This window comes from Microtus oregoni, unplaced genomic scaffold (genome assembly GCF_018167655.1).
Source record: "Microtus oregoni isolate MIOR12 unplaced genomic scaffold, Mior012 000091F_ref0000469, whole genome shotgun sequence".
In the NCBI taxonomy this organism is placed as follows: domain Eukaryota; kingdom Metazoa; phylum Chordata; class Mammalia; order Rodentia; family Cricetidae; genus Microtus; species Microtus oregoni.
The window spans coordinates 655,006-665,852 of record NW_024544600.1 but is presented as its reverse complement, the minus strand read 5'-3'; the positions used below and the strand labels follow the sequence as shown (position 1 = coordinate 665,852).

Below are 10,847 nucleotides of genomic sequence, written 5' to 3'. Positions count from 1 at the left end.
ACATCACAAATACACAAACACACTAAGAACGTTTGCAGAAGCTGGGCGGTGATGGCACACACCTAATCCCAGCACTCAGGAGGCAGAGACAGGTGGATCTCTGTGAGTTCAAGGCCAGCCTGGTCTACAAGAGCAAGCTCTAGGACAGGCTCCAAACCTACAGAGAAACCCGGTTTTGAAAAAATAAACCAAAAAAAAAAAAAAAGAGGAAAAGAAAAAGTAAAAAAAGAAAAGAAAAAAATCTTTGTACATTTGCAGATATGTACAAAGATTTCTTCTTATTAGATGTATTCTGCTGTGGTGCCTACTCATATAAAGCACATTACCTGTTAGGATATTTGAACACCGAAATGGTAGGCATGTGCTACCATGCACTGCTGGTTGGTTTTGATTGTTGTTTGTTTTTGAAGGACTTTCTCAAATGTAGCCCAGGCTGACCTGGAACTCACAATCCTTTTACAGAGTGCTAAGATTGCATGTGTTTGTGGCTAGAGAGATGGCTCAGCAACTAAGAGAACTTGCTACCTGTCCAGAAAACTGTTATTCAATATCCAGCCACATGGTGGCTCACAACCACCTGTAACTCCAGTTTCAGAGGATCCCATGTCCTCTTGTGCCCTCCAATGATACTGCATTCATGTGGTACACAGGTATACATTCAGGCAAACATTCATACACATAAAATAAAAATAATAAAATCTCAAAGAAAAAAGTGTGTTTGGCAACAAACTTAGGTTTTGGTTAAAATTCAGCAAACTAGAGAAAAAAATCCAAACTATAAGGAGCAGTTATTCTCAAGTACAAGAAGAAGAAGAAGAAGAAGAGGAGGAGGAGGAGGAGGAGGAGGAGGAGGAGGAGGAGGAACTTGCTTAGTAGTGGTAGCACACGAATTTAATCCCAGCACTAGGGAAATAGAGGCAGGTGGATCCTGAAGCTTGAGGCCATCCTGGTCTATACAGTGAGTACCAGGACAACTTGGGCTACACAGAGAAACCTGTCTCAAAAAATAAACAAACAAACAAAACAACAAAACCACACAAAGAACTTTCATCCACTGATATCACTGCTGTCTTTTAATTTGAGTCTTTGGTTCTAGAAGCCATGAACTTGTCATTTTTGTTTATGAGGATTTATCAACACAAGTGTGGGTAACCTCAAATAATGCATGCTTGAGAGACTTTAAAACCAAGTTCTCAGCTCAAAGGAGATGTATTGCCCAGAGGGGCAGAGAGTAGGGCAAGGGACAAAGACAGGAGACAGAGGAAGACGGAGAAGGGAAAGGGATATTTGTCCCAGGGGACAAAGGACTGCCTCTTGATAGAAAGGAGACAGACATGGCCCATGGTCAAATAGCAGTTTATAAAGGTAAAAGGGGAAGCCTGTCTCAAAACCAAGAACATTATAAATAACAAAACCCCACAAGTAATGGTATCATCTTCTAAATAATTTTAGATAATACCTTAATAGTTTCTGTGTTTGATATATGTAAGTCCTTGTTGATTATAATTAGTGCCTGACCTCTGTACAAAGGGGGAAAATTAAGCTTAACATTCTTAGATCAATATGACTGTTCATTTTTGTACGATGTCAAGTTTAGCATGACATGACTAGGCTGTTTTCCAAAGTCATCTCTTTGTGTGTGTGTGAAATCATTCTTTCTAAAAATGTTTTCAGATTTATTTTATTTTATGTGTATGAGTCTTTTGCCTGCATGCATGTAGGTGCAACAGATGCGTCCTGATACCTAGCCCGTGAGTTCAGAAGGCTGGATCACTGAAACTGGGGTTGTCGATGGTTGTGAACCAACACGTATGTAGGTGCTGGGAATCGATCTCTTGTCTTTTCTGGAAGAGCGGCCAGTATTCTTTTTTTTTTTTTTTTTTTTTTTTTGGTTTTTCGAGACAGGGTTTCTCTGTGGCTTTGGAGCCTGTCCTGGAACTAGCTCTGTAGACCAGGCTGGTCTCGAACTCACAGAGATCTGCCTGCCTCTGCCTCCCGAGTGCTGGGATTAAAGGCGTGCGCCACCACTGCCTGGCCAGCCAGTATTCTTTACCACCGAGCCACCTCTCCAGCTCACTGAAATAATTCTTTAAGCATCTAATGTTTATCAGGCACCATGGCAGGCACAGCAATGCAAAGTTGTATAAGAGACAGTACTAGCCTTACTGCTTCAGTCTAACAGTAAAACAAAACAAACAACACACACACACAAACCTGTGTGATTCAGCACCAGAATCCTTTTCTTCTTCCTTTAAAGACATTTTTAAAATTTTATTTATTTTCTATGTGTGGGAGTTCTGCTTTTTCATATGCCTGCGCATCACAGGTGCCTACAGCAGTCAGAAGAGGGTTTTGGATTCCCTGGACCTGGAGTTATTGTTGCAAGTTGCCTTGTGGGTGTGAGAAGTTGAGCTTAGGTCCTCTTCAAGAACAAGTGCTCTTAAGCAGGGGGCCATCTCTCCAGCAACCTCCCCCCTTTTTTTAGATAAAATCTAACAAATTCCAGACTGGTCTTGAAATTTTAAAATTCCAACTTTTGATTTATTTTGGGTTCCTGCACCATGGCACATGAATGGCTGTCAGAGGAAAATTTCCAGGAGCAAGTTCTTACCTCTCACCAAATCTGTCCCAGGGATGGAATTCATATCACTTGGCAGCAGGTGCCTTTACCGACTGAACCGTTTTGCCAGCCTGAAACCATTTTTTTGAAAAGCCATCTCGTAGCTCAGGCAAGTTTTGAATTGCTATGTAGCAGCCAGTGACCTTGATCTTCCTGCCTAACCTCTCAATGGCAGAATTACAGGCAGAGCCACCTAGCTTGGATTATGTTGTGATGGGACTCATCCCCAGCGCTTCTGCATGCTAAGCAAGCACTCTACCAAACGAGTTACATCCCAGGCGAATAACATATTTAATATAATGCGATTATTTTATTAAACAACATAACTGCCACTGGTTCTGGAAATTTCATCTTTCCACATTCCTTAGTTAGGCGCTAAACCCAGGACTTCGGGAATACTAAGCAAGTGTTCTACTCGTCAGTTACAAGCCCTGTGAAATATTACTTATCTTTGAAAAAATAGTACTGACATCAAAACTCATTGAAGCTGGGTGGCGGCGGCGAAAGCCTTTAATTCCAGCACTTGGGAGGCAGAGGCAGGCGGATCTCTGTGAGTTCCAGCACCGTTAGAGTTGTTATAGAGAGAAACCCTAATTTCTCAAAAAAATCACCCCCCCCCAAAAAAAAAATCTAATTGAAGATCTTCTTTCAGTAGAGAGATTATTATTATTATTATTATTTTTTTTTCCGAGACAGGTTTCTCTGTAGCTTTGGAGCCTGTCCTGGAACTCGCTCTGTAGACCAGGCTGGTCTCAAACTCACAGAGAACCACCTGCCTCTGCCTCCTGAGTGCTGGGATTAAAGGCGTGCGCCACCACGGCCCAGCCTGAGAACTAAAGCTTTTAATTTACAAATTGTATATCTGTCAAAATGAAAACAGAACGTTTCCAAGAGACGCCAACTCTAAGAGCTCGCACCTAAAAACGCAAAGGTGTGCAAACTGAGCCAATCGGGGACGGGCCTGTTCGAAATCCCGCGGTAAGGAAAGGCCGAATCAGCCAATTTTCGCGAGATTTCGGGGCTTTTTCCGTCTTCCTCTGTCTCGCAGGAACACGATTAATCTCGCGATTTTTGGGAAGTTCCGTTGGGGAAGATGGCGGCGGCCGCGAGCACCCTTCTCTTCTTGCCGCCAGGGACTTCAGATTGAGCCTTCCCCGGAAGAGTGGGGGCCGCTGGTGCGCTGCTTCCCCGGAGCGCAAGCCAACTTGGTTCCCCTCTTAGTGGTGGGGAAACGCTTCCCCTCCCGTGGCCGACCCAAGATCTCGCTGCTGTCAGGATGAAGGCTCAGGGGGAAACCGAGGGTGAGTGACGGAACGGGGGTGCAAGAGGGGGCGGGACACAAGTGTGGCGAGCCAATCTTTGAGAGGAGGTGGGGACCCACGCCCCTCCAGGGCCACATTGCACGGAACTGGGTCCGGTGGAATGTGTATATTAGATCGTGTATATCAGCTCGTCTCTGTGTTGGCGAGGACGGAGCGCCAGCTCCGAGGTGCTCTCCCCTCCCCCTTTGTGAAAGGTTTTCCGCACCAGCACGAGTTGGTTGAGTCTCAGGGTCGCTTAACCTGGTGGGACTCCGGGAGAGTGAAAACGGAAACTTGTTTACTCTTTGTTCCGCGAGCGATGTCTGAATATGCTATGACAGGAAGACACAACAGGGTCATGGAGGGCTTAGCTTGAATGACAGACACGGTTAGGTCTCTTGTCAGAGTTCAAGTCCTGTGTCGTGCGTTTCAAAGACTGCTCTTTTAATTGTGTTTGAACAGTGTGGCTTTAAAGAGAGATTGGAAGGATGTGTTAGGAACAGCCCCCCCCCCCCAAAAAAAAAAGCAATTTCCCAGAAGAGGGCAGGAAAAAGGGCGAGATTGAATCTTTTTGGTTTTGAGACAAGGTCTTCCTGTGTAGCCTAAGTTAGCCTTCAGGTCAGGACAGTCTTCCTGCCTCGTCCTCCCAACTACAAGCTTACAAACCTGTACCCTGTACGGTCAACAAGAGGTTTTTATTATTTTTGTTTGTTTTGTTTTAAAGTTTGTTTGCTTTTTTTTTTATTTGGTTTCTTTTTATTTTGTTTTTTGACCCAGAGTTTCCCTCTGTAGCTTTGGCTGGCCTGGAACTCTATCTGTAGGCCCGGTGATCTGGAACTTAGAGATCCAGCTGCCTTTGCCTCCCGAATCTTGGTTCAGATCCTCCCCTCACTACCTAAATGCGTATCACCTGGTTTATCCAAACTGAAGCCATGACCCATGTAGGAAAATGGGGCAGCGAAATAAGCCATACTTAGACAGATGCCACATTTTCCCTCTTATGAGGAGTCTAGACTTAAGTATGTGTTTATGTATGTGTTGACTTTGAAAATACAGACCCATGTGAAGATACTTTTTTTTTCTTCTTCAAGACATGCTTTCTCTGTGTAGCCCTGGCTGTCCTGGAACTGCTTAGTAGACCAGGCTGGTTTCAAATTCATAGAAACCCACCAGCCTCTGCATCCTGAGTGCTGGGATTAAAGGCGTGCGCCACCACCGCCTGGCATGAGGCGATTTTAAGGGAAGAAAGGTTAATGAAATGTGCCATGAGAGTGGAAGGCAGGGCTGTGCGGAGGTTGGGGCATTGATGGAGTTGGAGGAAGAAGAATTAGGACAAATTGTGATGTTCTAGATGCATAAGAATGCCAAAGTGATCCCCATTTCTTTCTTTTTTCCTTTTTTTTCTGTTTTGTTTTGTTGTTTTTTTTTTCAAGACAGGGCTTCTCTGTGTAACAGTCCTAGCTGTCCTGAAACTAGCTCTGTAGACAATACTGGCCTCAAACTCACAGAAACCCACCTGCCTCTGCATCCTGAGTGCGGGTATTAAAGGCGTGCGCCACCACTGTCTGGCCTCATGATCTCCATTTCTTTGTATGTTAACTTAAAAATGATTTAGGGACTGGGGCTATAGATAGAGCAAGGGTGTTCATCTTCCTGGGTCCAATCCCCAGCACCAAAAGAGAAGGAAAAAGGGGGAAGTAACAACAATTATGCTCCCAAATTAATGAAATAAGTGTTTTCATACTGAAAACTAGTTACATTTTTTTTCAGATTGTACTTAAAAATTTTTATTCAAGATATTACATGTGTATTTATGTAATTAAAAGTTATTTTTTGGTTCCAATTAAATGTTTGATAGAAGCTGGGGCCGGCATGCCTATAATTGCACTACTGAGAAGTAGAGGCAGGAGGAGGAGAACTTCGACTGTTCTCCCCTGCTCAGCAAGTTCAAGGCTAACTGGGCTGTGTGAGACCTCCCTCGGGGGTGGAGGTGGAAAGGCTAGACAATCTAGTCGCTTGATAAAATGCTTCTTGTGCTAAAGACCCGTACTATGGAGGACGAGACAGGCAGGTCTTTGGAGCTCTCTCAGTGAGCCTAATCAGTGATTCCCAGGTCCCAGTTAGAGACACCTCCCCCCCCAAAGGGTGTCTGTGGCACACATCGCATAGGAGGATAATCTAGTCTAAAACTCAAGCCTGGGAGCTGGCTCATGTTTATAAACCCAGCAGTTTGGAGGTAGAGGTAGGAACATCAGGAGGTCAAGGGCAGCCCTTGAATTTATTTGTTTAGAGATGGTGCATCTGCCACAGGGTGAGTGTGGTAGTCAGAGGACAACTTGCAGGAGTCAGTTACTTTTATCCACTGTGGATTCTGGAATTGAGCTCATGCTCTTATATGGCAACAGATGCCTTAACTTCAGCCTTCAAGGTCATCTGCCCAATAGACCTGGAGGTCAGCATGGGCCATGAGACACCGTCTCAGAAAGGAATAAAGGGGCTAAGTGATTAAGAGCCCTTACTGCTCTTGGCATTAGGCCCAGAATTCGGATCCCAGAACCCACACACCTACATGGCAGCTCACAACCATCTGTAACTCTAGTTTTAGGGGTCCTGGTGCCACTTTCTGACCACTTGAGTACGAACAGATGGGGTGCACATACCTGCAGGCAAAAAACCTCACACATAAGTAACTTTTTTTTTTTAAGACAGGGTGTCTGCCCTGGGTATAATGGTATTTCATTTGTATTTTAATAAATAAAACTTTATTGAAGATCAGAGAGTAAAACAGCCTCACTGTCAGCTTTATAGACCAGGGCAGTGATGATGCACAACTTTAATACCAGCAGCCACACTAGTTTGCCATGGAAACTGGGCGGTAGTGTTGCATGCCTTTAATCCCAGCCCTAGAGAGGACTATAGAATAGGAGGAGACAGCTCACACACAGTTTCATTCTGACATTCCTGGAGGCAGGACTGTCATTTCAGACTGAGGTCAAGGTATGAGCCAGTGGATGGTTTAGGATGAACCCCAGTTTCTGTCTCTGGATTTTTATTAATCGTGCTAAACCTGGGTGTCCTGGAACTCACTTTGTAGACCAGACTGGCCTCAAAATCAAAGAGATCCTCCTTCCTCTGCCTCCCGTATGCTGGGATTGAAGGCATGTGCCACCATTTCTTGGTTGATAACACTTAAAAAAAAGAATATTTCATGTATGTGGTTGTTTTGTCTTCATGTATTTCTGGCTACCAAATATATATCTGGTGTCCTTGGAGGCCAGACAAGGCCATCAGATCCTCTGGTACTGGAGTTAGATATGGTATGAGCTGCTATGTGGATTCTGAGATTCGAACCCAGATCCTCCAAAAGTTCAGCTAGTGTGCTTAAAAGGATAGGTAAAGCATTGTGGAACACTGCTTTGATCCTAGTATCCAAGAGGCAGAGGCGGGGGATCTCTATGTGTTCAAAACCAGACTGTTTAGACCCTGTCTAAAACCAAACCAACAAAATATCTAGGCTAGAAAGATTCTTGGCCTCATAATAAAAGACAAAGATCGCTTGAAGCATGTTGTCCTCTGACCTTCACAGGTACTGTGGTAGGCTAATACCCGTACTTATACACATACACAGACATCCAGATACAAATAATGATCAAGTTTGTTTTGTTTTTGTTACTAGTAGTATTTTAAATGTTTGTTTTATGTGTGTGGGTATTTGGCTTGTACGTCTGCACAGCATGTGTGCCTTGGGCCTCAGGAGGCCAGAGGAGAGTGTCAGATCCCCTGCAATTGGAGATAGAGATGTTTGTAAACTGATATATGGATGCTAGGAATCTAACCAGATCCTCGCGAAGAGCGGCTAGTGCTCTTAACTACGTAGTCGTTTTTATAGCCCCTTGGTTTTTATTGTTTGTATTAAGACGGTCTCATATAGACTAGACTGTTCTTGACATCACAAAGATATGACTGCTTCTTCCTTCTGAGCGCTAGGATAAAAAGTGTACATCACCATTCCTGGCATAAAAATTGAAAACTATCTTCTAAGCCATACATAGTATATACATGTAATCACAGCTACCCAGGAGCCTAGGGCAGGAGGATTGTTGCGTCTAAGAATTCAAGGCCTACAAAATGGAATAGTAAGACCCTGTCTCTTAGGAAAATAAGTTAGAAAATATTGTGTGTACGAGTACTTTTACAACATGATCTTCCTCTGTAGCTCAGGCTAGCCTTGAATTCACAAACCTGCCTCAGTCTTTCCAGTGCTGGCATTGAAGCTGTGGGCAGCCATGCCTAGCTTTCTTTGTTTTAGAGTAAATGATATTAAAAATATTTTGGCAGTTCATAAGTGAAATACAGGGATTGTCTGTAAGAGAAATGGTGGAGGTCTTGATGTCAGAGTGTCTAATGATGTTTTCTGTTTCTGTTATAGAGTCGGAAAAGCTGAGTAAGATGAGTTCCCTCTTGGAACGGCTCCATGCAAAATTTAACCAAAATAGACCTTGGAGTGAAACCATTAAGCTTGTGCGTCAAGTCATGGTGAGAATTGTGGCTAAATGGGTTAAGTACTAAGGGAATTACTTAATAAAGCAATCTTTCTGAATCCATGGTGGGTATTGATTTCAGAGGCCAGCTTAGGAAGGAAGTGGCTCGAATTCCCGTTATCTACAGGGGTATTCTAGGACTCCTCATAGATCCTAAAATCCATGAGTTCTTAAGTTCCTTGTTTTAAAAGACTGTCAACTGGACTTGTTGGCATGCCTTTTATCCCCGCACTCAGTTGCAGAGACAGGTCGATCTCTGAGGGTTCAAGGCCAGCCTGGTCTACAGAGTGAGTTCCAGGGCTACACAGAGAAACCTTGCCTCAAAAAACATTAAAAGAAAAAAAAAGCATTATCTTTGCATATTTTAAACATCCTCTTCTATACTTTAAGCAAATCTCTACATTACTTGACAATAGTTAAAACAGTATAAATAGTGTACATATTTGTTCTGCTCTGCTGTTCATTGTCAGTGCAGAGCAATATTGTTTTTGGTTCAGAAGCAGAATCTTTTTTTTTGAGACAGGGTTTCTTTGTGTAACCCTAACTGTCCTTGAATTCCGCTTTTTAGTCCAGGCTGGCTTCAGTCTCACAGAGTTCTTGCTGCCTCTGCCTCCCAAGTGCTGCGATTAAGGCGTGTACCACCACCGCCCACCCGGCAAGAAGCAGAATCTTACCTGTCCGTCTCTGGCCCTGAACTTGGTTTGGTCAGGCACTTACCCAAGCTGGCATTGAACTTGTTGTGTAGCTCAGGCAGCCTTTGAAAAGTATACAGATCCTCCTGCCTGCTTCAGCTTCCCGAGTAGCCTGTAGCACAGTCCTTTTGAGTCAGGGTGTGTGTGTAGCTTAGGTCAGCCTTCAGCTTGGTCTATGGCTGAGGCCATCCTGCCTTACCTTCCCTGGTGCCCAGGTTACAGTTGAGTCCCGCCATCTCTACTCTATCTAGTTTTTCTCTGGTCTGTTTGAAATAGGGTCTCATTCATTTTGAGGTTTTTTGATTTGTTCTTTGTTTTTCTTAACTCTTGTTTGGTGCCCATTCACTGTCAATGAGTATCTTTCCCTCTCGTATTATTATTTCCCTCTAAGTCATAAACCAGTGTGGTGATACTTGAGCTACTTCAGTGGAAGGTGGAACACTGGAAAAGCATGGTAACAATTTTGCTAAATGTTCATTTACTTCACTTTCTGATCATGAAAAAACAGTGATTTATTTATTTTTATTGGTTTTTTTCGAGACAGGGTTTCTCTGTAGCTTTGGAGCCTGTACTGGAACTAGCTTTTGTAGACCAAGCTGGCCTCGAGCTCACAGAGACCCACCCGCCCCTGCCTCCCAAGTGCTGGGATTAAAGGTGTGTACCACACCGCCTGGTCAGCGATTTATGTTTTAACACTTCTGTGTATATATTATACTTTAATGAGACTATTCTCTCCTTCCCACCAAAGTTCCCTTTAGCTCCAGGGTAAGTCCAGTTCATTATCATTTACCTGACCAATCATTAGACTATTGCTAATAAAAGAGGCAAGTTTGTTAATAAAGAACTGTATTTTAGGGGCTGAAGAGGTGGCTCAGAGGTTAAGAGCACTGGTTGCTCTTCCAGAGGAACTGAGTTCAATTCCCAGCACCCACATGGTGGCTCACAACCATCTGTACTAAGAACTGATGCCCTCTTCTGGCGTACAGGCATACATGCAGGCAGAACATTGTATATGTAATAAATAAATAAATCTTAAAAATAAAAAAATCTTTAAAAAAAAGAACTGTGGGGGGCTGGAGAGATGGCTCAGCGGTTAAGAGCACTGGCTGCTCTTCCAGAGGTCCTGAGTTCAATTCCCAGCAACCACATGGTGGCTCACAACCATCTGTAATGAGATCTGGCACCCTCCTCTGGCATGTGGGCATACATGGAGGCAGAATGTTGTATACATAATAAATAAATAAATCTTTAAAAAAAAAAAGAACTGTGTTTTAGAGGCAAGGTGTGTAATTATTTCAGTGGTAGAGCATTTGCCTTGCATGTATAAGATACACAGTTCATTCACTAGCAAGAGAGAATAAATGAACCAAAACCAAACCCTGTATATCAGACTTGATTGTAGTACTTGCTACTATGTGATTTGAATAAATTATGTAATCTCTGTGAAGTTATGTTTTCTCATGAAAGCATGTAATTCTGGTTTGCTTTTCCAAGTTTTGTTTCTTTTTTTGGTTTTCTATGTGTGGGTGTTTTGTCTGCATGTATCTTGGCCAGAAGAAGTCATCAGATCCCCTGGAACTTGAGTTATAGATGGTTGTGAGCCACCATGTTGTGTGCTGGGACTCAAATCAAGAGCACTGACTGTTCTTCCAGAGGTCCTTCGTTCAATTCCCAGCAACAACATGGTGGCCCA

General features: G+C 43.4%; 1 protein-coding gene across 3 annotated transcripts in view; it reads left to right on the top strand.

The window, feature by feature from the left end:
* The first annotated feature begins 3,711 nt into the window (after positions 1–3,711).
* Positions 3,712–10,847, top strand: part of LOC121442320 (mediator of RNA polymerase II transcription subunit 1) — a 42,145-nt gene continuing 35,009 nt past the window's right edge. For all 3 annotated transcript variants that reach the window (XM_041643821.1, XM_041643819.1, XM_041643820.1), the window contains exons 1-2: positions 3,712–3,921; positions 8,351–8,457. In XM_041643821.1, the coding sequence (XP_041499755.1) occupies positions 3,897–3,921; positions 8,351–8,457 (132 nt within the window). In that variant the 5' untranslated portion in view covers positions 3,712–3,896. The remainder of the gene's footprint in view (positions 3,922–8,350; positions 8,458–10,847) is intronic.